This window comes from Stenella coeruleoalba (assembly GCF_951394435.1).
Source record: "Stenella coeruleoalba genome assembly, chromosome: 10".
Classification (NCBI taxonomy): Eukaryota; Metazoa; Chordata; class Mammalia; order Artiodactyla; family Delphinidae; genus Stenella; species Stenella coeruleoalba.
In genome coordinates, this window is record NC_137156.1 from 77,613,365 (window position 1) to 77,639,954 (window position 26,590).

General features: G+C 46.5%; 1 protein-coding gene across 19 annotated transcripts in view; it reads left to right on the plus strand.

Moving 5' to 3' along the window:
• PTPRG (protein tyrosine phosphatase receptor type G) overlaps positions 1-26,590 on the plus strand; it is a 907,646-nt gene that overhangs the window by 769,653 nt on the left and 111,403 nt on the right. For all 19 annotated transcript variants that reach the window (XM_079935460.1, XM_079935459.1, XM_079935474.1 and 16 more), the window contains 2 exons: positions 21,170-21,354; positions 24,325-24,433. In XM_079935460.1, coding sequence (XP_079791586.1) covers positions 21,170-21,354; positions 24,325-24,433 — 294 coding nt within the window. The remainder of the gene's footprint in view (positions 1-21,169; positions 21,355-24,324; positions 24,434-26,590) is intronic.

Sequence of the window (26,590 nt, forward strand, 5' to 3'; positions counted from 1 at the left end):
CGTAGGGCAGGCATCAGTAAGCTTTTCTGGCTAAGGACCAGGTATTGGGTCATGTGATCTCTTGTTGCAACTACTCAGCTCTGCCACTGTAGCGTGAAGGCAGCCGTAGACAATATATAAATAAGTAGGTATAGAAAATGTCTTCTAATAAAACTTTATTTGTAAAAATAGGTGGCAGTCCAGATTTAGCCTGGGGACCATAGTGTACTGACCCCTGCTCTAGGGAATGGCTCAAATTAAGATGGTGGAACCCCATCTGAGGCTTGTTTGAAGGTATTTTCACAGCGGCCGTGACTGTGGAAGTGTCCATCGGTCGGTTCTGCTTTTCCATGACACTACAAGATCCTAGGACCAATTAGAGGTTTATTAACTTGGTAACCATTCACTGACCAATCCACCTTAAGACCACTTCATCTTCCACTCCAGAAGTATAAGTGGAGCCTCTGTAGACTGAGCCCCACTTCCGTTGTTCCCTGGCTGTGATCACTGACTAGTGTTCATTGAGCAGCACAGCAGGGGATGCTCGAGTTGATGTGCCCCCACCCTGCCCTTCTGTCAGGATGATCAGACATACTAGAATAGAGAAAACAGAATCAAGCCATTCAGTTCCAAGCATGAGCTGCATCGCCACGTACGACACCAAAAGAAAGGGGGAAAAGTCACCTTAATATTGTATTGTTGCCGAAGAAAGATCTATAATGGATGTCATCTGTAAAAAAATATAAAGCTTTAGTTTCCAGTAAATGGAAACAATATTTAGGCTTGGTAGATTGTTCGAGGGACATCCAATTCACCCCTCTGCCCTTTGTCGGTAAATAACTTAGACAGACTTTGGGATTTAATGCGCTGTCATTTTAGTTATTCTGCAACACATCCCGGGCACATGGAAGAGCATTTCGGTGATTAAGTGCTGAATACTGTCTATTGTGAAGACTTTTGGAACAGTGAACAGAGAAAAATAACTTCCCTTCCAACAACATGAAACATATGGTTTATTAATTTAACAAAACCTGTTCAAACCACAGTGGAATCAAAACCACTTGATCTGATAATTTGATTTGATGGCTTAATTAAAGTGACACTGTATAATGTAATAAAAGCAAAGGAAATGAAGAGGACAGTGGGTGGCCTTTGTCCTTTCCAGTCCCCTAAGCCAACGCCGTGGTTTTTGAGAATGGTTTTTGTTTTTGCTGATGGACGGATCTCTTTGTTAGCTGCATTTTCAGTGCTAAAGATTGCTTCCTGTCTTGGTTAAAAGCAGTTTTTAAGGGCATGTACCAGTGTGTGAGAACGCCTAAATAACTAGCCTATTTTAAATCGGAACACATCGAGAAAGACCATCACATTTTCCACCCAAATTAGCAAACAAAGAAGTAAATCCACGATTGCTTTTAAAAGGAGTTTGACATTGAAATCATGGTTTTCTGCTATTTTGGGAGAAAATATTAATGTAGTTCTATTTTCAGTTTAATCATGTTCACTCACCACATTAACGAGCTTGAATTACTTTATCTTAATAAAAGAACCTCTGATATGGAACATTTAATTCCTTTATAGGCAGCTGCCCTCCCAGAAACTCTTCCAGAAAGTTAGCTTGGTACTTTTAGTAACTTCCAACACAGAAAAGTGCTAAGGAAATCACATTTTTAATGCAGCCGCCATGGAGTGGTTTTGACCTCCTTCTTTTAAAAATAACTATTACGAGCTATTAATTTTTAACCTTGGGAGTGATTAAGAAAGCAAGCAAAAAGTAGGGCTGTTTTTTTGTAAGACTCTCCAACATCCTGGGTGCTCATGCTTTTAAAGGGCATGCCATGTTCTATCAAACATTTTTACAGGCTCAGATATCCCGTGATGACTAATTCTATGTAAATAGATAGAGAGTTGGTGTAAGTTGCCTTTGATTGGTTGACATAAAGTTGATATTTCATAGACATTTAACATAGCATTAACTACTTTGGGCTCATGTTTTCCAGCCAGTGAGTTTCTTTTCCCGTGTCAGGCATCTTCATCTACATTGAAGCGCTTTCTCTAGGAGCTGTGCCTGGTACACCTATGCTTAAAAAGGCTACATAGGGGGGCTTCCCTGGTGGCGCAGCGGTTGAGAGTGCGCCTGCCGATGCAGGGGATACGGGTTCGTGCCCCGGTCCGGGAAGATCCCACATGCCGCGGAGCGGCTGGGCTAGTGAGCCATGGCCGCTGAGCCCGCGCGTCCGGAGCCTGCGCTCCGCAACGGGAAAGGCCACAACAGTGAGAGGCCCGTGTACCGCAAAAAAAAAAAAAAAAAAAAGGCTACATAGGGGTTTTCATGGGCCAGGTGCTATGCTAGCCTTTTCCGTGCATATACGGTTTATTTAATCCTCAGAACAACCTCTGCCAGGATGCACTTTCCATTTGTCAAATATTTGTTGAGCATCTACTATGAACAGGTTTTAGGCACTAGAAATAAAGCTGAACAAGGGAGAAGAGTCTCTTACGGAGCTTAAGTTTTAGGGGGAAGAAGGAAAGAAAGCGGTCAGTGATTAAGCTCTTCAGTGTTGTTCTGCAGATCAAATCAGGTGGTTTGCTAAGAGTGGCAGACATGGTGAGGCCAAGGGAAAGAGAGCTTCTCTGGAGAGGGTGGGTTGGTCTGGGTAAGGAGCCAGCCCTGCAAACTTCGGAGAGGGAACGGTCCTTTTGCAAAGGCCCTGAGGCATGGGAACCCGCGAGGGTGAAGTCTCAGAAGACTTTTCTTGGTAAGGCGTTAAGACTGTGTTCTTATGACAGTGGCCTTTGGAGGAGTCTAAGCAGGGCTATGGGACCATCTGAACAGGTTTTTAGACCCATCACTCTGACTGTTATGTGAAGAATGTTTGCAGAGGACCTGGGGTGGAATCTGTAAGACCCGCAGGAGGCTGATGGAAATATTCCCAGCAGGATGACAGTGGCTGGATGAGGGTGATCCTGGTGGATGTAGAAGTGATCCGTCGGGGATGGATTTTGTAACAGAGCCTCTGAGATTTACTAACACTTGGGATGGAGGATGGGTGGGGGTGAGCAGAGAGAGAAATGCAGTGTTACTGTTTCTCTTTAACAGATGAGTGGTCTGAGATTCAGAGAGAACAGGTGGTCGGTCATCCAGAGCCTCTCAGCCAGGAAACGGTAGAGCTGAGACGTCAACTGAGATCCTCTTCTGTCCAAACACAGCATTCTTTCTCTTTTCCAAGGGACTGCCAAGCTTCCGTATGAATCCACAAGAGGTGGTCTCTGTTTTAAATGTCATCAGGTGGCTTGAGCGACACGGTTTTATTATTATCTTTCTGTGAATGAAGGCACTGTAAAAGTCCTTGAGGCAATTGGGTGCTCTTCCTAAAGATCAAGTTTATCTTCCTGAAAGGCATCACTGGTCTCTGTCTTTATCTGCTTGGCTTGCTTTGGGCAGGTTATCTTGGGTCCTCGGGGCAGAGGTTACTGAGGTCTTGCTCACAGGGTTAGTCCCTGGGAGGGTCAGTGCACCCACTTAATGTGGATGTTGGGGCCTCCTAGGCTAAAGATATTGTGCATCCTTGAATCAACAGGACCTAACACAGTACCTAAAATATAGTAGGTCTACGGTCATTGTTCATTAAATGAATGAACGGGGAGACAATATAAGGGGCAAGGGGTAAGAATATAGACTTTGGAGTCAAGCAAACCTGGACTCAAATTCCACGCCAGTCATTTACTTCTGCACATCTGTGCTCTAGTTCATATCTAAGCCTCAGTTTCCTTTCTGTAAAATGGAGCTAATAATCACATCCCGTTCCTTGGCTTGTGGCCTTTTAAGTGAGCCAGTATAGAGAACAAATAGTACAGAGCCCGGGACATGGAAAGTACTCTGCAAATAATCGTACTTCCTTGTCTGTAGGTCAGCACTGGCTTTCAGGACAACCTATTACATGGGACATGATCAGTGGAGAACACATTTCAAAACAAGGGGGCCACATTCTTTTCCTGGTGGAAATGCGAAGCCAGATTGTCTGAAATAGTTAAAACCTTTCCAGTGAATCCCACGGCCCATAGCATGGTCCACAGGTCCTGTCCCCCTCCCCAACCCCGCCTTCGTATCCTGCACCTCAGTCCACCAGCCGCACTGCAGTTCCAGCAGCCTCTTCCCTGGAAGGCCCCAGCCTCACCGCTGTGCGTCATCCGTCCCTTGTCAGCCTTCAAGGCTCAACTCAGTGGTCCTTCCCCATGAAGTTTCCTGGCTGCCTTGGCCCAGACACTGTCGGGGCACCAGTACCTTTCTTTTGTAGCATTCTCAGCGTTGGAATTTTACATTCATTTACGTATTTTTTTTTCCTAATACCTAACTCTCCCACTACCTTGTAAGCTCATAAAGGGTAAAACTGTTTTTTTTTTTTCTTTTCTTTGTTGGAGAGAGGGTACAATGCTCACTGTTGGCGCCTTAGCAAATATTGGACTGGAGGGAATGATGATGGATGGATGGGTGGGTGGGTGGATGGATGGATGGATGGATGGATGGATGGATGAAGCTAACCCACACATGCCAGGTGGCCAGGAGTAAAAAAGATTCTTGCTACAAGAGTTGGCACAGTTGAGGCATTTATGATCTAGCCCAGGCTAGGGGCTCTAATGGGAGGAGCGAAACCAGGCATTTGGAGTAGGATTCCACACCACTCCCAGTACCTGAAATCAGAGAGGCTCCTAGGATTTGGGAAGCCATCTTCCAAATCCATTTGACCATAAGCCACTTGGATGGAAGTGTTGGTATCAAAGCACCATAGAGAGAGGACTTTCCTCTCTGTCCCAAGGAACAGCCAACGTTTCCCAACCACTCCACCACTCCTAAAAGCAGAGAAAGGGAAGCGCTGAAAGAGGCAGGCACTGTTGTCAGGAGGCTCCCAGGCAGAACCACGTTATGGCTTGGGGCCCGTTGAGCTGATATTGTTAACAGATGCCAGGGCCCGCCTATTGTTTTCACACTTTATAAATATCACCTAATTACTTAATTCTCTGTCTCCAGGCAGGTAGGCAGAGTTTGATCTTCAGGGCCGACTTAGGCACCCTCCTATGGCTTCAGCTTTGCTCTGCTCTCCAGGAAAATCTTCCCTGACACGGGGTTTGTTTGTGTGAGCACCGTGGTGCTTATGAACTGCAATCTGGAGATTACTAAAGGCCACCAGCATCCCTCCTCCCAGAGGGACACACTTCCCCTTTCTGTCGCCAGTGAATGTTCACGGCCCGTGGAGCAGGAAGCTCCGAGATGCTTGCCTGCATCTCCCTGTCCTCAGGGTCATACGAATCACGGTGGCTGGGAGGCAGACAATTTATCTTCTCCATTCTTCCCACCGATTCTTCTGTAAACCAACACAGGCTGGTCGAGGTAGTTTTTCTTCAGGTTCAAGGAACATGGGCCGAACCCTTGGCTTTCTCGGGTGCAAGCAATGTTGTGACCTCCCCAGTCCTTGAGACCGTGTGTAAAGGCACAGAGGGGGAGACCATGATGAGGCCTCTGGGGTCATCTTTTTCTATTCTAAGCACAGCCGGGGGTCATCACAGTTGGCTCGCTTCTCTCCTGGGCCCGCTCTGGACTGGTTTTGTGATTCCAAAGCACTGGCTTGGACCGAAATGAGTGTCTGAGCTGTCCCATGTCACATCTGTGCCTGTGTAGACAAGGTGCCGTCTGTACATCTGACACTAGGGGCTAACAGGTATCATCTATCAAGTGCACAGAGCCCCCTGGTTTCAATGCAAAGGCTTCCGGGAAGAGAGGAGGCTTCTCCATGAGGAGTGCACTGAGCATCTCAAACTGTTGGTCTTCACCAGCCAGCTAGAAGCCCAGTTCCTCAGAGCATAAGGATCCGTATGCCTGGGGTGGCCAGGAGGCCAGGGTGGCTCCGTCCCTCCCAAGTGCTGCACAGGTGATTTCCCACTGAGGCACACTAGGGGCGCTGCTTATTCGCAGGCTGGTCTCTCCAATTTAAGTGGCAGGCGCCCTGATCTCTTGGGTCCTCTTGACCAAGCCTCGGAGGCGCTGCTTGAGGCCAGTCCCCAGGTGTGGAAGATCCTGGAACCATGCCAGAGAGGGCCATCCTTACCAAATGACCCAGGTGCCACATCTAGGGGTTGAAACAACGTTGGCATTTAAACAATGGAGCTCATCCAATGGCCTCCCTGAACCAGAACAAGTCTGAGAGGCAGGTGCCAAGGAAGAATCAGAAATTCAAAGCTAGCAAGGTGAATGTCGGGAGACATTAAAAGGAGAACGCTCCTTTTAAATATAGTGGGTCCCTAAGTGATACCTAATTCTAAGAGAGAAATTATTTTAAGGACCAAATTGAAACAAAGGAGGCGGGCATCTTGACCTATTGAGCCACAGTCATCTAGAATCAAGAATTTAAATAAAAGCCTGGCTAAACCCATCAGTGTGGGTCACTAGTTGATCTCTCTTTTTTTTTTTTTTTTAACATTTAATCACTTTTTTTTATATACAGCAGGTTCTTATCAGTCATCAATTTTATACACATTAGTGTATACATGTCAACCCCAATCGCTCAATTCATCCCACCCCCCACTGCCACCTTCCCCCCTTGGTGTCCATAACTTTGTCCTCTACATCTGTGTCTCAGTTTCTGCCCTGAAAACTGGTTCATCTGTACCATTTTTCTAGGTTCCACATATATGCATTAATATACAATATTTGTTTTTCCCTTTCTTACTTACTTCACTCGGTATGACAGTCTCTAGATCCATCCACGTCTCAACAAATGACCTAATTTCCTTCCTTTTATGGCTGAGTAATATTCCATTTTATATATGTACCACATCTTCTTCATCCATTCGTCTGTCGATGGGCATCTAGGTTGCTTCCATGACCTGGCTACTGTAAATAGTGGTGCAGTGAACATTGGGGTGCATGTGTCTTTTTGAATTATGATTTTCTCTGGGTATAGCCCAGTAGTGGGATTGCTGGATCATATGGTAATTCTGTTTTTAGTTTTTTAAGGAACCTCCATAGTGTTCTCCGTAGTAGCTGTATCAATTTACATTCCCACCAACAGTACAAGAGGGTTCCCTTTTCTCCACACCCTGTCCACCATTTACTGTTTGTAGATATTCTGATGATGCCCATTCTAACTGGTGTGAGGTGATACCTCATTGTAGTTTTGATTTGCACTTCTCTAATAATTAGTGATCTTGAGCAGCTTTTCATGTGCTTCTTGGCCATCTGTATGTCTTCTTTGGACAAATGTCTATTTAGGTTTTCTGCCCATTTTTGGTTTGGGTTGTATGACCTGTTTATATGTTTTGGAGATTAATCCTTTGTCCGTTGATTCGTTTACAAATATTTTCTTCCATTCTGAGGGTTGTCTTTTCGTCTTGTTTATGGTTTCCTTTGCTGTGCAAAAGCTTTTAAGTTTCATTAGGTCCCATGTGTTTATTTTTGTTTTTATTTCCATTACTCTAGGAGGTGGGTCAAAAAGGATCTTGCTGTGATTTGTGTCAAAGAGTGTTCTTGCTATGTTTTCCTCTGAGAGTTTTATAGTGTCCAGTCCTACATTTAGGTCTTTAATCCATTTTGAGTTTATTTTTGTGGATGGTGTTAGGGAGTGTTCTAATTTCATTCTTTTACATGGAGCTGTCCAGTTTTCCCAGCACCACTTATTGAAGAGACTGTCTTTTCTCCATGGTATATCCTTGCCTCCATTGTCATAGATTAGTTGACCATAGATGCGTGGGTTTATCTCTGGGCTTTCTATCCTGTTCCATTGATCTATATTTCTTTTTTTGTGCCAGTACCATACTGTCTTGATTACTGTAGCTTTGTAGTGTAGTCTGAAGTCCGGGAACCTGATTCCTCCAGTTCCGTTTTTTCCCTCAAGACTGCTTTGGTTATTTGGGGTCTTTTGTGTCTGCATACAAATTTTAAGATTTTTTTGTTCTAGTTCCGTAAAAAATGCCATTGGTAATTTGATAGGGATTGCATTGAAGCTGTAGATTGCTTTGGGTAGTATAGTCATTTTCACAATGTTGATTCTTCAAATCCAAGAACGTGGTATATCTCTCCATCTGTTGGTATCATCTTTAATTTCTTTCATCAGTGTCTTATAGTTTTCTGCATACAGGTCTTTTGTCTCCCTAGGTAGGTTTATACCTAGGTATTTTATTCTTTTTGTTACAATGGTAAATGGGAGTGTTTCCTTAATTTCTCTTTCAGATTTTTCATCATTAGTGTATCGAAATGCAAGAGATTTCTGTGCATTAATTTTGTATCCTGCAACTTTACCAAATTCATTGATTAGCTCTAGTAGATTTCTGGTGGCATTTTTAGGATTCTCTATGTATAGTATCGTGTCATCTGCAAATAGGGACAGTGTTACTTCTTCTTTTCCAATTTGTATTCATTTTATTTCTTTTTCTTCTCTGATTGCCGTGGCTAGGACTTCCAAAACTATGTTGAATAATAGTGGTGAGAGTGGACATCATTGTCTTGTTCCTGATCTTAGAGGAAATGCTTTCAGTTTTTCACCATTGAGAATGATGTTTGCTGTGGGTTGTCATATATGGCCTTTATTATGTTGAGGTAGGTTACCTCTATGCCCACTCTCTGGAGAGTTTTTATCATAAATGGGTGTTGAATTTTGTTGAAAGCTTTCTCTACATCTATTGAGATGATCATATGGTTTTTCCCCTTCAGTTTGTTAATATGGTGTATCACATTGATGGATTTGCGTATATTGAAGAATACTTGCATCCCTGGGATAAATCCCACTTGATCATGGTGTATGATCCTTTTAATGTGTTGTTGGATTCTGTTTGCTAGTATTTTGTTGAGGATTTTCGCATCTATATTCATGAGTGATATTGGCCTGTAATTTTCTTTTTTTGTAGTATCTTTGTTTGGTTTTGGTATCAGGGTGATGGTGGCCTCATAGAATGAGTGTGGAAGTGGTCCTTCCTCTGCAGTTTTTTGGAAGAGTTTGGGAAGGATGGATGTTAACTTTTCTCTAAATGTTTGATAGAATTCACCTGTGAAGCCATCTGGTCCTGGACTTTTGTTTGTTGGAAGATTGTTAATCCCAGTTTCAATTTCATTACTTGTGATTGGTCTGTTCATATTTTCTATTTCTTCCTGGTTCAGTCTTGGAAGGTTATACCTTTCTAAGAATTTGTCCATTTCTTCCAGGTTGTCCAATTTATATTGCATAGAGTTGCTTGTAGTAGTCTCAGGATGCTTTGTATTTCTGTGGTGTTTGTTGTAACTTCTCCTTTTTCATTTCTAATTTTATTGATTTGAGTCCTCTCCCTCTTTTTCTTGATGAGTCTGGTTAATGGCTTATCAATTTTGTTTATCTTTGCAAAGAACCAGCTTTTAGTTTTATTGATCTTTGCTATTGTTTTCTTTGTTTCTATTTCATTTATTTCTGCTCTGATCTTTATGATTTCTTTCCTTCTGCTAACTTTGGGTTTTGTTTGTTCTTCTTTCTCTGGTTCCTTTAATTTTAAGGTTAGATTGTTTATTTGAGATTTTTCTTGTTTCTTGATGTAGGCTTGTATAGCTAAAAACTTCCCTCTTAGAACTGCTTTTGCTGCATCCCATAGGTTTTGGATCATCGTGTTTTCATTGTCATTTGTCTCTAGGTATTTTTTGATTTCCTCTTTGATTTCTTCAGGGATCTCTTGGTTATTGAGTAACGTATTGTTTAGCCTCCATGTGTTTGTGTTTTTAACGGTTTTTTCCCCTGTAATTCATTTCTAATCTCATAGCGTTGTGGTCAGAAAAGATGCTTGATATGATTTCAGTTTTCTTAAGTTTACTGAGGCTTGATTTGTGACCCAAGATGTGATCTATCCTGGAGAATGTTCTGTGCACACTTGAGAGGTGTAATCTGCTGTTTTGGGATGGAATGTCCTATAAATATTAATTAAATCTATCTGGTCTATTGTGTCATTTAAAGCTTCTGTTTCCTTATTTATTTTCATTTTGGATGATCTGTCCATTGGTGTAAGTGAGGTGTTAAAGTCCCCCTCTATTATTGTGTTACTGTCAATTTCCTCTTTTATAGCTGTTAGCAGTTGTCTTATGTATTGAGGTGCTCCTGTGTTGGGTGCATATATATTTATAATTGTTATATCTTCTTCTTGGATTGATCATTATGTAGTGTCCTTCCTTGTCTCTTGTAACATTCTTTATTTTAAAGTCTATTTTATCTGATATGAGTATTGCTATTCCAGCTTTCTTTTGATTTCCATTTGCATGGAATATCTTTTTCCATCCCCTCACTTTCCGTCTGTATGTGTCCCTAGGTCTGAAGTGTGTCTCTTGTAGACAGCATATATATGGGTCTTGTTTTTGTATCCATTCAGCAAGCCTGTGTCTTTTGGTTGGAGCATTTAATCCATTTACGTTTAAGGTGATTATCGATATGTATGTTCCTATGACCATTTTATTAATTGTTTTGGGTTTGTTTTTGTAGGTCCTTTTCTTCTCTTGTGTTTCCCACTTAGAGAAGTTCCTTTAGCATTTGTTGTAGAGCTGGTTTGGTGGTGTTGAATTCTCTTAGCTTTTGCTTGTCTGTAAAGCTTTTGATTTCTGCATGGATGCTGAATGAGATCCTTGCTGGATAGAGTAATCTTGGTTGTAGGTTTTTCCCTTTCATCACTTTAAGTATACCGTGCCACTCCCTTCTGGCTTGTAGAGTATCTGCTGAGAAATCAGCTGTTAACCTTATGGGAGTTCCCTTGTATGTTATTTGTCGGTTTTCCCTCGCTGCTTTTAATAATTTTTCTTTGTCTTTAATTTTTGCCAATTTGATTACTATGCGTCTCAGCATGTTTCTCCTTGGGTTTATCCTGTATGGGACTCACTGCGCTTCCTGGACTTGGGTGGCTATTTCCTTTCCCATGTTAGGGAAGTTTTCGACTACAGTCTCTTCAAATATTTTCTGGGGTCCTTTCTCTCTCTCTTCTCCTTCTGAGACCCCTATAATGCGAATGTTGTTGCGTTTAATGTTGTCCCAGAGGTCTCTTAGGCCGTCTTCATTTCTTTTCATTCTTTTTTCTTTATTCTGTTCTGCAGCACTGAATTCCACCATTCTGTCTTCCAGGTCACTTATCCGTTCTTCTGCCTCAGTTATTCAGCTGTTGATTCCTTCTAGTGTAGTTTTCATTTCAGTTATTGTATTGTTCATCTCTGTTCGTTTTTTAATTCTAGTTGATCTCTTGATATGGCCATTGGGATCACTTAAAAAGATAGCTCACGGGATCTTAGATCTTGGATGGTGTTTAGAAAAGTCTCTCAGTGCTGAGAACAGCTATAGGACTCTACATGACCCAGGTGTTTCTTCATGATAAACGAGGCCATAATATCATCTCAGCCATGGGAAGTAGGAGACTTGTCCAGCTTCAGTATAAGTGCACTGGGCATTTGCACACCTGCACCCTTGTTTCTGGTATAGACCCTTGGTCGGAGCCTATGACTAGAGCAAGGCTGCAGGAGAAGTTCAGAGGTACCATGTAGAAAGGATGCTGTGCTCAGTTAAAGGGGGATAGGTCCACTGTGCCCTTTTGGCAGGAGATCACAGCATGTTAAATCTGGAAAGGAGGGAAAGGCTTTGGGGCACATGGAATCCCGCCTTCCACCCGGTGTCTGAGAAGCAGCTGTTCTCAAGTAGGGCTTGGATGATGTACACTCTGGACTTCGCCACCTCCCTGAGTGCCAAGCTGAACAGTGCTTTCCCCTGCACAGGACAGAGGCACTGCCCCTGGCCTTTAGCTCTCAGCGGCAGAGGGATATCGCATAGAAGATGGACTCCAGGGAAGTAGGTCAGGATAACATAATGGGGAAGGTCAAACCTGCGTGCTTGGAGGACTCTGGCTGCTGCTGTTGTGTTTGGAGCACGTGGCTCCATCATATGCACAGTGTAGGAAAGTTTTCCAGTTTGCTGTCTTCCAGGGTAGTTGCCACAGAGCTTCTAACGCTCAGTTGTTGGCTGAGAAACGGAATTGCACACCAAGGCTTGTTCGTGGGAGCGGAGGGAATACTGTGGGGTGGTGTCGAAAAGAACTCCACAGGTGTATTAGGGAAACTTAGTTCTCCCTGCTGAGTAGGTTCTCCACCTCTTGTGTGTTTCTCCTTTACTTTTACACAGAATCCTTCACTTCTGGTCACCAGATATGGGGGCAGGGGTTTCAGCACAACAAGCAGTTCTCTGCAACACCAGCTGGGTGTCCGACAGTGTAACTCCATGCCAACGCTGGCCTCTGTCCCACAAGACTGCCTCCACCCCCACTTCAGATGCCAATCGCAAGTAGGAGATCCCCAAATTACCCGTAACTTCTGTCCGATTTGGTTACAAATTGGAGGTACCCACGATTTCCTCCTCTGGTTTGATTAATTTGCTGGAGTGGCTCACAGAACTCAGGGAAGCACTTACTTACATTTACCAGTTTATTAAAGGATATGACACAGGGTGCAGATGAACAGCTGGATGAAGGGAAACATGGGGCGAGGTCTGAGCGGGTCCTGAGCACAGGAGCTTCTGTCGCCATTGAGTTGGGTGTGTTCACCCTCCCAGTGTACGGATGTGTTTTCTTTGAAGGAAACAAAAACTCTAACTTGAAAAAGATATATCCATCCACATGTTCATTGCATTATTTACAAATACCCAAGATAAGGAAACAACCTAAGTGTCCATTGGTAGATGAATGGATAAAGAAAATGTGGTATCTATATAATGGCATATTTTTAAGCCATAGAAACGAATGAAATCTTGCCATTGGCAACAACATGGGTGGACTTTGTGGGCATCATGCTAAGTGAACTAAGTCAGACAGAGAAAGATAAATACCATATGATCTCACTCATATGTGAAAACAAAAACCGAGCTCATAGATACAGGCAACTGACGGGTGGGGGTGGGAGAAAGGAGTGAACTGTTTTTTCGATTGTTTTTTAGTTTAAATAAACTGAATGATTGTTTTAAAAGAAATTTTAAAAAAGAATAAGAGATGCTCCTAGTATCACTTCGGAAGTTACAAGGGTTTTAGGAGCCCTATGCTAGGAACCTGGGGCAGAGACCAATATATATATTTTCTGTTATAACAGGTTAGAGCTTGCATTATTTAAGACACCTTAGATTTAAAACTTGAAAGCAGTTGCCCTAGTGCTTGGGGGAACTTGGGGTCTCCCACATCATGAGAAGGTGGTCCTCCAGCAATGTCTGGCCAGAGCTGCCCAGGGATGAACCCAGCTCCACACACTTCACTTCCTTTGAGACCTGGTCTCAACCATCTTCCTCCTCATTCTCTGCTTGCCAAGCCTTGCTAGTTTTCTTTCCAGTTTTCTCGCCTGAGGACCTTTGCACGAGCTGTTTTTCTGTCTGCCACATCTAAGCCTCCTTCCTTCCTGCTCATTTTCTTTTTTTATAAATTTATTTTATTTATTTTTATTTGTGGCTGTGTTGGGTCTGCGTTGCTGCGCGCGGGCTTTCTCTAGTTGGGGCAAGCGGAGGCTACTCTTTGTTGCGGTGCACGGGCTTCTCATTGCGGTGCCTTCTCTTGTTGCGGAACACGGGCTCTAGGCATGTGGGCTTCGGTAGTTGTGGTGCGTGGGCTCAGTAGTTGTGGTGCATGGGCTCAGTAGTTGCGGTGCACGGGCTCTGTAGTTGTGGCTCACGGGCTCTAGAGCGCAGGCTCAGTAGCTGTGGCGCACGGGCTTAGTTGCTCCACGGCATGTGGGATCTTCCTGGACCAGGGCTCGAACCCGTGTCCCCTGCATTGGCAGGCGGATTCTTAACCACTGCGCCACGGGTGAAGTCCCTTCCTGTTCATTTTATAAACACCTAATCAGTTCAAACATCACTGTGCTCAGTAAGCCTTTCCTAACCAATCCCTCAAATCTAGGTTAGGGTGTTTATTAAACCTTTTTACAGAATTCCTATAATAGTTTCCTTAAAAGCATGTAATCACATAATCCTTACAGCCGGGAGTATCTAACCTTTTTGGTGCCATGGGCCCTTTCAGCCATCTGGTGAATCCCATGGGGGAGTGCTGCACCCTGCACCACCACAGCTATTTCCAGCCTCCCCGTGATGGCTTGAGGGACCATGAGCTTAGTCTATATTTCTGATGGGGGAGAATGGTTACTTGGGCTGCGCCCAGTTTTCGAAGGCCTCGAAGGAGTTGGAGGCTGCTCTGGAAATTGTCAAGAGACCCACATTCTCATCTGCCATTGCGAACAAAGAAAACCAGGAAGGCAGAGGGAGTGGGAAGGAAGCTTTTTGTGCCAAGTATTGTTAACCAGGGAAGAAGCACAGACCTGAGCCATAGTAGTGATGCATTGTGTCTGCGTGGGACAGTTTTCACCTTTTAAGCACTTTTGAGTTACCCTCCTGACCTCTTCATTGCCGTCCTGCAGATAGGAAGATAGATGTGGGAGGTGTTTCTGGCTAGAACGTATGTGGTGCTGCACCCCCGTCCCCTCTACTACAGGCTGCGTTCCAGTTCCCAGCCCTCCTCCCGCCCAGGGTCCTCGGCCCAGCCCAGTGACTTGGTCTCTCTGGACCCAGTGTCTTCTTTCATCTTTAGGGGAGAGGGTGCCCTTGTGGACCGTCTGAGAGGAAGACACGGAGCCTGGCCCGTGGCATGTGCTTGGCAACTCCAAGTAGAGAGAGTTCGGGTGTTGTAAATCCCCAAAATGCCAGAGCTGGGCTCCGGCTTTGATCCGGTTCCGGCAGCTTCGCCCATGCAGTTTCCCTTTCGTGAGCTCTCGGGCATGGAGCGGGGAAGATGACACCCCGGAGCCCCAAGGTGCCAGGTTTGAAGTCCTACGCGATTGGCTTTGGGGGTTTTGTGTTTACCTAGACATTTTGTATACAGCCCTTCAAAAAGAGAAATCCTTCCCTGAGACCATGTCTTTGGAAATTTCCCCTAAAGGCCATAAAGAAATGACAGGCGGGCTTCCCTGGTGGCGCAGTGGTTGGGAGTCCGCCTGCCGATGCAGGGGACACGGGTTTGTGCCGGAGCCTGTGCTCCGCAGCGGGAGAGGCCACAGCAGTGAGAGGCCCGCGTACCGCAATTAAAAAAAAAAAAAAAAAAAGAAATGACAGGCGTTTGAGCTGTCTGAGGCTAGGCTGGTGGCTTTGTTCAGCTGAGAGGTTCCCTTCTGCTGAAGAGGAGACGTTGCTCCTGCTTCCCTGCCAGGCAGGCGGGTCCCTGGTGGGCGGCATCTGTCTCCCCTGTGGTCCTCCGCTGGGCTGGTGTATGACGTCACCGCACCCCACCCCGCAGGAGGCAGCCGTTTCCTGTCTATTGACGAGCTCCGTAAGAGGCGGATGGCGCCGAATCGCTGTGTTTGAGCAATGCTGTTCATCTGACACCTGATCAATGATTGGCCCGTTGCCTTACCTGTGAAACTTGGAGGGGTCCAGTGGTGGGAGGAGACCCCAGGGAGGACTTCAAATCCAAATCGTTGAAGGCGCTTGGAAGTTACACTAACTTTCACAGAGAAAGGGTCCCGTTAGTTTATCTCAGACGGCCCAAAGGAAGAGGATTGGGGGTAGGGGAGTCTCTCATTTACTCGTGGAACCACTGAGAAAATATCCTTGACGTTGATTGAGAATCAGTGGACCTTGGGTGCTCTGCTAGAAGCCTCTTCGTAATTTAACGAAGGCTGGGGTCCTAATTACAGGCGGTTCAGAATGCGGGCAGGAATTCTCAGAACTGGTAGGGCATCGTCCGAGATGCCTGTGAAATGCAATCAGACACCAGTGAGAAGGTAATCAGGCCCCCAGAAGGGGAGGCTGACGTCAGGAGCCCCTCACGGGGGACGTTTGTTTAGAGAGCCAGGTGTGGCACCTCCCTCACGGTTAAAAGGCTTTGATTTTGTGCAGAAGGATGTCTCCAGACGATTGGCCAACGCCCTGTGTTAGGTGCATTTGCAGTGGCCATTTGTCAGGGGTGTTGGGCACGTGTTCTCCGCCGAAGGCCGGGCTCCTGGTGCTTGTTTTAGATCAGTGGGAAACTCACCTGGCCTTGGGGGCCAGGCAGCTGTGGGTGAAGGCAGTGGGGAGGGGCGGGGACTGTGGCAGATGTGAGCACACACACCTGTCTGAAGGGGGCCTGCACTGCCACCCAGGAAACCACTGCCATGTGTGGTTGCAGGCCCAGTTTAAAAAGCCAGCTTTATATGTTTTCAGACACTGTGTGGGCCTGGCAGCTTGTCCCCTGCGTGTGCCACTGGGCGTCAGGCCCTCAGATTCTGGTTGACCCACTGCATTCTCTGTGATCGTGACCCCAGCTCTGTGAGGAGGTTATTATTACCTGTACTAGCCACCCATTTTACAGATGAGAACACAAGGGTCCATAGGAGTCTGGCTCCAAAGCCCACCTTTTATTATGAGCTCTTCTAAACTGTCCCTTCTGTGATGTACCACAGTGCTGCTTTTGTCTGTGATACTTGGAATCTAGGGGGAGGTTTTGTTGGAAAGAAGGGTGTGCATCCCTGAAAAGGCCGGCAAAGTTTGGAAGCACAAGGCCCGAGTTCTTTGGAGGGTGTCTGGTCATCTCCCCTCCCCCAGGGGCATGATGAGCACGTTGAGGGAGGGGGCCGAGGGGCCCGGGGAGCACAGGGGAGACCTCGGCGGGGAAGCCAGAGCTTCAGGGAGACTGGGTGTGGGCTGGCCACAGAGGAGTCGGTGAGGTCAGAGACGTGGAAGGGGTCATGTCACATGGGACCTGTGGGCCAGGGCAAGCAAGGCCAAGGGGTCGATTCCGTCCACTCAGGGCACCGTTCGTTCAGCCCAAGTTTACAGGGAGCCCACGGTGTGCTAGGCTCTGATTTAGTACCGAGGACAGTGTAGCAAACAAGACAGAAAGTGTGCAGCCTCGTGGAGCTTACATTCTAGTAGGGGAGTGTGATTGCCCATTACAGACAGTCCATGAGGTCAGCAGTGTCACGCCACGTAGTACTGAGCGCAGGAAGATCTCAGCTCTGCAGGGGAGGGAGCCTCTCAGGCTGTGTGAGGGGCGGAATACGGCACAAACAACACAAAGGCAGTCGGTAAACGTGATTCAAACAAAGGCTTGGCCTCCCTTTAGCTTCTACGTCTGGAATCACCAAACCACTGATCCACAGGCCAAAACTCTCCCACCAGCACCTCCTGTACAGCCAGGAGCTGAGTGTGGTGTCTCTATGTTAAAAAGTTGAAAAAAATGAAAAGAAGAAAGTTTCATGACACGTGGAAATGGTATGAAATGGCAACGCAGGGTCCATAACCAGTTTCATTGCAGCAGAGCCACGCCCATCATGTCCGGATGACCTCAGCTGCTTCTGTGCTTCATAGGCAGAGCTGCGTAGCTGTGACAGAGACCATATGGCCGGCAAAGCCAAGCACACTTACTGTCCTGCCCTTTACAGAACAAGTGTGCCAACCCCTGTCCTAGGTCCTCCTTGTAATCTGCAAATGCTTCTTCCAAATCTGGCCCAGAAAACTCCACCGTCTCAGGGAAGTGAAGAGCAGAGGGGAATTTTCTTTTCCACCTGCTCTTCCCTTAAGCCGAGATGGGCGAGCCTCAGCCTCCAAGCCTCTGGCCCAGTGCTCCCACGTGTAGCCTCAGACAAGTGTGGATCTTTGAAGGCCCCTCAGTTACAGAATTCCCCACCCCCGCCCCGGCAGGCTGTCCAGTGGTGAAGACTGTACGCTTCTGCTGCAGGGGGCATGGTTCGATCCCCGGTCAGGGAACTAAGATCCCGCATGCTGCACAGCGTGGCCCAAAAAAAGGTGGTCCTGTTAGAGTGAGGCCAGGCCGTCCTCCTTTGTGAGCCTAAACCAATATTTTCTAGTCCATTGAGACAGTGGGATTCTGTACTTTCATTCAGAACAGTATTACCAAGCTCTTCTTGAAAGGCAACATATCCACGACTTAGTAAAAGACAATGAGAACAACCAATTCACTCAGGGCCATAATGCGTTGTATCCCACTTATATCAGATTGCATGTATGTGTTTTTACACATGCATGAAGATGTTGGATCCCCAGAAAGTTAACAGTGGTTGTCTCTGGATACTGGGATTTCGGGTGATTTTTTAAAACTTTCTTCTTCTTACTTTTTTGGATGACTTGGATTCTTTTTAAAAACATTAACATGAATCATCTTAATGAGCAAAGAAAAAGCCAGCTATTTTTATTTCAAAGAATAAATAAGAAGAATGGTTGCATCCGCATGTGGGTGATAGGATTATTTATGTGGTTATGATGTAACTGTTAAGAGATACATGCATCCCCCCCGTACGGCTCACCCCTAATTGGAGCAGGGGAGTGATGGCTTCAGAATGAAGGAGATAAGTAAAAACATAGGGGGAGGTGAGAAAAGATGTAAAAGTCAGAAAATCTGACATGTCATCAATGGAAGGACACGAGCTTCCGAGTATATAAATCTCCTTGGTTCATTATTGGTACTTGGAAAGATGGGAGTATAGATCTTTCCCCATTCCTCCCCCTTCCCAGCCCCGCCCTCTTGAGAAACTGTAAACCACTGAGACGTTGGGGCATTTTAAAATGGTATGTGTGCGCCACCTAGTGTCAGCACTCTGTCATTTCACCCGCCGTCTCTGTGGGAGCCTTAACATCACATTCTTTCTTTGATGTCCCTGCTCCGGTGGCATTTGCGCAGCAGGCAGCGAAATGCCTCCCGGGGTTCTGCAGGGCAGTGGGGATGCCTCATTAATTTATCCCTTCCTTCTTGTCTCAGTTGCACAAAGCGAATCTGTCCGACTGAAGCAGGGTTTGGCAGTCGAAGAGCCAAAGGCTGCCTCCCTGTCAAAACCAATCTCCGCTTTTCTCCATCAGCCAGCTGCTTAGAGCTGGGTCCCTGCTTCTCTGGCAGGAAAGCCATCCTCCCCAGGGCTGCCTTGGGCTTGGGGCTCTTGAGGAGCAAATAGGGGACTCTGGCTCGTGGTGGGCTGCATGGCTTGGAGATGGGCTCCTGGGAGAACCCAGAACCAAGCCCCACATCCCCTGGCCCGTCCCCTCCAGGGCTGCTCCCCTGCTGCCCCCCAAACCCCAGCATCGTCCTCTCTGCGTCCCTCGCCCTCATGCCTCTCCTTGTCCAACGCATCGCCAGGCTTTGCCTCTATCTGCTCTAGAACCTGCTGTTCTCTCCTAGGTAGACAAGCACCCAGCCGTCTGCAGCACCTCCTGACAGGCCTCTCTGCTCCTCTCTTAGCCCCTCTGGGCTCTTCTTTGCTCACCTGAAGCTCCAGGGAGCTTTGTAAAGTGCACACCTGCCTGCGTCGTTCTCTGGTTCACATCCTTCCCGTGGCTTCGGAGTACTGTATGGTAAAAGCCAGAATTTTCATCTGGGCCTGAGAGGCTTCCCGCTCCACTGGCCTCCCTTGATCCAGCCCCACTGCCTTCCTTTGGGCCCCTCAGGCCTTCTCCCTGCTGAGGTCCCTTGGTCGGCCTCCCCTCTTCTCCTGACCCCCACGTAGTGAATCTCCACGCAGTTCTCAGTTGGATGCACCTGCCTCTAAAGAGTCTTCCCTGGACCCTGTAGCATGAATCAAGTCTCCCTAGAAAGTGCTTGGAAAATACAGCGTTCCTCTCCTCCCCTCCGCCCATCCCATCCTGGTGTGTGACAGTAGCTGCACACATGTCATTCTTTGATGAATTCCCATCTCCCCCTTTAGACCTGTAGTTCTCAGGGGTGTTTGCCCCCCCCCCCAGGGACATTTGGCGATACCTGGGGACATTTTTGGTTGTTTTAACTTGGGGGGAATGCTACCGGCATCTAGTGGGTAGAGGCCCAGGATGTTGCTAAACATCTTACAGTGCACGTGACAGCCCCCAAGAGCAAAGAGTCTTCTGGCCCAAGAGGCCAGTGCTGCTGAGGTTGAGAAACCCTGCTTCAGAATGGAAGCCCTGTGCGGGCAGGAACCAAGGCCCCTGGGAAAGTGCACATCTGGAGGGCCAAAATGTCGCTGTTAATGGCTGACTTGATACTCCCAGCTCTGAAATGGGTTTGTTAGTAGATAGATATAGAGCTGCCACCTTCCTTCAAACCTGCCGGCCACAAGGAATAAACAGGGGAATTAGCCTGGCTTCTCCTTTGCCCTCCATTAGGATAGTTACATAGAGTTCTGCTGGTCCAGAGAAAGTCGTCCTGGTTTTTTGTGCGTTTGCTTTAAAATTATTTAAAGTCTCATTTTGCATCGTATTTGTTTATACTGTGATCTATTTACAATAAAATGTCACCTACAATTTTAGTTAGCTGGAACATTCCACATGTCAGGTGGCCTGGCTTCTAAAAAAATTCATTGTGGAAGAAGAGGCCAGATGAGAATGCTAGATTAAAAGAAGTTAAAGCATTATAATACTGAATGTGACATGTCATGTGGGCGGGGAAAGGGTTATATAAATAATCTTTTGGAGAGAGTTGGGGAAATTTGAATAGGGATGATGTAAATGTCAGATAATATCAAGTTAGTGTTTATTTTCTTAGGTATGGCCGTAGTCAGCTTGGGCTGCTGTAACAAATAGCATAGACTGGGTGTCTTACAAACAACAGAAGTTTATTTCTCACCGCTCTGGAGGCTGGGAGGTCTAAGATCAAGGTGCTGGTAGACTCACTGGCTGGTGAGGACTTGCTCCCTGGTTCACAGACAGCCGTCTTCTCACTATGTCCTCACGTGGCAGAAGGGGTGAGGGAGCTTTCTGGGGCCTCTTATGAGGACATTAATCCCACCCATGAGGGCTCCACCGCCATGATCTAATTGTCTCCCCAAGTTCGATGCCCTAATACCATCCCATTGGGCATTAGGTTTCAACACATGAATTTGGGGGGCACACAGACCCTCAGACATTGCCATTATAGAGGAGAATGTCCTTATTCTTAGGAGATACAGACCTGAGTTGAAGGAGTGAAGTTCAGAATGTCTGCAACTTGCTTTCAGTGACACAGCAGGGAAGCATGTGTGCATGCGTGCGTGCGTGTGTGTGTGTGTAGAAAGAGAAGGGGGGAGGGAGAACGGGTGTGGCAAAATGTTAGCAGCCGGTGGATCCCGGCGATGGGGGCGTGGGTGTTCCCCGTCCTACTGTGTCAGCCTTTCGAGGTTGCAGTCTTGAGGAACACGGGGCGTGTATGTATGTGGTGCCACGAGGCCCTGAGCTTGGCCATGTGTCTTCAGTCTGCAGCTCTCCGCCCGTCCACATGAAGGTGCAGCCCCTGAACCAGACAGCACTGCAGGTGTCCTGGAGTCAGCCGGAGACCATCTACCACCCGCCCATCATGAACTACATGATCTCCTACAGCTGGACCAAGAACGAGGATGAGAAGGAGAAGACGTTCACGAAGGACAGCGACAAGGACTTGGTAACACCTCCCTGTTCTGAGTCAGGCTGTCTGTAGCAATGGGAGGGGCCCCTGCGCATCTCTCTGGCGTGCTTTGACCTGTGGCATCCCAGCCCTACGCTGCCTGCTGGGGACGGGTGCCACCGGGGTGAACCGGGGCCGGAGCCTGCCCGGGCTCCATTCCGCCTTTATACCTGATGGCTCTACCACCAGGAAAAGTTAATTTCTTTGTAACTCGGCCCTTCAAAACTGACTGCTTTTTCTTTCATTATTTAAAAAAAAAAAAAAAAAAGTCCGAAAGCCTCCACGAAGCGCTTGTCATCTGCTAGCGTTGCTGTAAATGTTAGGTGAGTTCTGCAGTTGTAGAGCAGGGCCTAGCACAGAGCGAGCACTGGGTCAGTACTGGCTCTTATTACCATGGCAGCTGTCGCCCCCACCCTCCTCCCCACACCATTGCAGCTTTCCGAAGTCCCCACCACTCCCTTCTGTCACATTTCATCTGCCTCATACATTCCAACCTGCTAGACCCCAGTGACCACGGAATTTTTAGCCACCGCTCTCAGACTCTCAGACGCTGTAATACCTGACCTCACTTTGAGCTACGCATGCCCAATCCAGCTGCTCATCTTAAATGTGCATAAATATTTAGTGGCCAGTCCCCACCAAGGCCCTTCAGAACAGACGTTTGCAGAAGCCATCTTCTTCCCCTGGAAAAGCAATCCCTCCAACAAGCGCTGCTCTTTACATCTTTGCAGGGAAACTCAAAGTGACACATTTGGGTTTGAAAGCCTGGCGTTTATTGTTAATCAAAAGAAGTCTTTGGGATAATGAAGCCCATAATTGTATATGCACATGGAAAACGTAATAGCACTGAGTGGGATCCTTAATGACTGTTAGCACGTTTTTTCCTCCCCGTACAGAGTCCCCGGGGCCCATTCAATCAGTGATAGAATAATACTTTTCGTATTCCTTTAGATGAAGATTCTTTTACTTCATTTCCATTTATGTTTTCAATTTCCCCACTAGACATTGTTATCTGGGTCACATTAGGGAATGATGAGCTTCATGAAATCGGAGAGGAATCTATTGAAAGGTACCCAAGGTTATGATGTGTTTTAACCTTTGTCACGACGGGAAGTCCGTGAGGGATGTTTCTCTGAACTAAGGTGGCTTGCATTAATCAGCAGAAACTATCTAGGCGCTTATTTGGTTTCTTATTCTAAGTGGAAAATAATTAAACATGCAGAGATGAATAGATAACCGGCTTGGAGTGAATTCTAATAAATCCCTGCATAGATGGAGCAAAGCTATTGCTCTGAACAGAAGACGGGGCTGGAGGTTTAGAGTATGAGGCATAAATGAGTTTCAGAGAAAGAGAGAGCTGTAGAGAAAAACGTGCTTTGACAGCAAGTTCTTTTTTTATAAGAATTTCTAGGGGTGATTATTTTCTTTGGGGACACACAAAATTAATTAATTCCTCAAGAAGTTGAGAGTGCTGACTTAGTGGCAGCAAAGCTATCCTCCAACTTAGGGTTCACGTGGCCCAGAAACCTAAAAGTCATACTGAACATTTTCCCGGCATTCTGCAGCATCCACGTCTCTCTCTCACGCCCTCACTGCCGACCTGTGGGACAGGTGTTACTGCCTCCTTTTTCCAAAAGAGAGAAATGAGGCTGAAAGTGAAATAACTTGACCCCAACCTCCTCCTCTCACCAGGAATCCATTTGCTAGGCAACAGATAGCAGGTGTGGGCACAATAACATTTTAATGCCTCTTCAGAGGTTTTCAGTAGCTACACTGGGAAAAACCCACTCAGTGGTTAAGCTCCCAGAGCTGCTTTCTGGACTTGGCCCACAATGCGATGACAAGACATTTCATCCATTAGGGAGTCTTTGAAAATCAGTTGCTTTTGTTGTTTGTTTCTTCAGGAAGTGAGCCCTGCCGGCTTTTTAGGTAATTCCATTTTCTGATTTTTAAAAGACTCTTGGAATAAAGCTTTGAGGAATGGGGGTCTGGATTTGGCTTGTGATGTTGGGACCAGGGGTTGGGAAATTTTTTTCTAGAAAGGGTCAGACAGTTAAGATTTTAGGCTTTAAGGGCTGTATGGCCTCTGTGGGCAGCTACTCAACTCTGCCCTCAAAGGGTGAAAGCTGCCATAGCAACAGGTAAATGAATGGGCGTGGCTGTGTGCCAACAAAACTTTATTTACAAAAAACAGACAGCGGGCCAGCTTTGGGCTGTGGGCCGTCGCTTGCCGCCCCTGTGTTAAGACTGGGGGTGTACTTTCCATTTCGTGGTGTGGACTACCTACGAACAAGGCTTGCCCAGCCTTTGTTGTACAGCACTCACAAGAGCCCTGTGAGGGAAATATTACTCTGTCCGTTTAACAGTTAAAAGGAGCAGAGGCCAAAAGACATTGAGCAACTGACTCGGAATCACACAGCTGGTGAGTGGTGTGACACAGGTAGATCTCCTGTCCTCTGACCTCTAGTCAGGTGTTCTAGCATCGTGCCCCATATCTTCTAAGGTCAAGGTACAACAATGCCTTTAAACTGCAAAGAAACAGAGATTTTGTTGTGTCTGCGCTAATCTCTGCATGGCCCTGGAAATTCAGTACACCTGATAATTCTAGAGGCTGTCTAGGGTAAATCATTATCGTTTCTAAGGTAGAGTAGTCCCAGCCTCGTGAGTATAAAGAGGGCTGAAGACACGTTCCAAGCCCGCGTCAAGTATCTGAGCCAAGACGACTTTTTGTTCTCTCACCCTACACATTTCCATGTCGAAAACAGATTCCCAGGTGAGGTTATCTCTGAAAGCTCATTTTTCTCAAGGTGAGCCTTTGGTCAGTGAGGAAACATGTTTGTCCTGCTTTGCCTTGGTACCCAGAAACCTACAGGCAACACTTAACATTCTCTTAGGTTTGGCTTTCAAATGTAAAGTGTGCTCTGGCCTTCCAAACCAGGTCACTGCCTGTTCTTTCCTCCCCTGCAGAAAGCCACCATTAGCCCTGTCTCACCTGACAGCCTTTACCTGTTCCGGGTCCAGGCCGTGTGTCGCAATGACATGAGGAGTGACTTCAGCCAGACCATGCTCTTCCAAGGTGAGGAGCCGCCCTTCCTGTCTGCCCTGCATCCCCCGGGTCCCTTCTCCCTTTGGGCTTTGTCTTTTTTCCCGTTCAGGTGCTTGGACACAAGAATACAAACCTGGCCTCAGCATCAGTGTGGGGTTTGCAATAACGCCTGAAAAGCCTGGGGAATTTAGACCCGTCTTTTTGGTTGGGGGTTTCACAGGCCAGAAGAGGGGAAGAAGAATGAAGTGTTGATTATTTTTTTAATTACTGTTATGTTCCAACTGTGGGGAACCAAGTATTTGTCTAATACTGTGTCAGATCACAGAATCACCTCCTAGTCGTGTGGAGGAATATCGTCTTTGGATTTCTAACATGATTCAGTTAGCTGATTTAGGGTCTAGTGGAAAGTTTCAGACCAGCACTAGGGTGAGCCTAGAGGAGCATTCACTTTGGTGCAGAATTCAAAGAAGCTCTTAAAAACTCTGTCATCAAGATACATTGTATTTCAATGGAATATATTTTTTATATATATATATATATATATATATATATATATATATATTTGGCTGTGTTGGGTCTTTGTGGTGGTGCGCACGCTTCTCACTGCAGTGGCTTCTCTTGTTGAGGAGCACAGGCTCTAGGTGCACGGGCTTCAGTAGTTGCAGCATGCGGGCTCCATAGTTGTGGCTCGCGGGCTCTAGAGTGCAGTCTCAGTAGTTGTGGCGCACGGGCTTAGTTGCTTCGCGGCATGTGGGATCTTCCCGGACCAGGGCTCAAGCCCGTGTCCCCTGCATTGACAGGCAGATTCTTAACCACTGCGCCACCAGGGAAGCCCAATGGAATATTTTTTTAAAAGCAAAATCAGTGCAAAAGGTTCTTGAACAAAATATCGAACTTTTGCATAAAGACAGGATCCACTCTGTCTTACTTGCCCCGACCTAATCCCAGTCCTGGTTTCAATAAAACTTTGTTGACAAAAATTGGCAGCCAGCCAGTGGGGCGTAGTTTGCAGACCTGGTTTGGTGAGGGGCGCTAAGACCAGCATGAAGGGAGCAACCAGGACATTGGGCTTTGCTCTGCCGGTCTGATGCCCTCCCTGGTAAGGTTCTTTACTTCCTGAATCCTCAGTTTCTGAGACACCTACACACCAGGCCAGGGATTCTTAACTTTTGCGAGTCATGTATCTGATGAAGACTTTGGACACTTTCTCTAGAAAAATGCCAGAATTTTGCGTATTACAGCTTTAGGGGCCCCATAAAACCTGTAGGCTGTGGACCAGCTTCATTGTCTGGAATCCTGTGAGCAATGCACATTCATGGGCCCCTCTCAGACTAATGGTCTCAGAATCTCAGAGGGCGGGGCCCAGGAATCTGAATTTTAACCAGATGGCTCAGGTACCAGGCATGCACATTACAGATTGAGAAGAGCTGGCTTAGAGCCAGGGCCCTGACATGAGGGCCCCAAGGTTGAGTCCCGGCTGCCACTTAGTGTTTCTGCGACTCTGAGAATGTTGACTGGCTTCTCTAAGCTGCAATTTCACAGTCCAGAAGTGGTAGTCGTGAGAGTACCGACCTCACAGGGTCCTTGTAGAGTGACAGGGGGTGACGCATGTTAACTGATGAGCACAGTGCCTGGTACTAACTATAAATACCCCCTAAGTATGAGGTTTAATATAAAAAGTAATAAATGATGAACCCAGGATAAGAAGCCCTTCAGCTGAGAGTCCCTCCAAAGATGCCTTCTAGCTTTGCAATTTTGCATCTAGTATTGAAATATTCTTTGCTAATGTTCACATTATCTCATCCTTCCATTTAAACTAATTGAAATGAGCATGGCTGTATTTTTTCTCACAAATAAATCACACTCGCCATGTCCACCTTTGCCCTGAATGTATTGGCCCATCTGCCTGTGTTGAGGAGGGTCCGAAAGCCAAGGCCAGGTCTATGCCAGCCCAGGGGAGAGAGCACGGGAAGCCAGAGTGGAGCCCCGGATCTTCCGACACATAAATCATAATTGGGCCTTCCATGCACTCCAGCTAGGAGCCTGGAATCCGCAGCACCGCCTTTCTTGATTAATAGGCCCCTGAGCTCGTTGGCTTCTGCACGGACTTTGAAAAATTAAATGTTTGTAATGTAATGCAATTCAAAATGGCCTTGTCAGCTGTAAATTCCAAGCACGGAATATTTA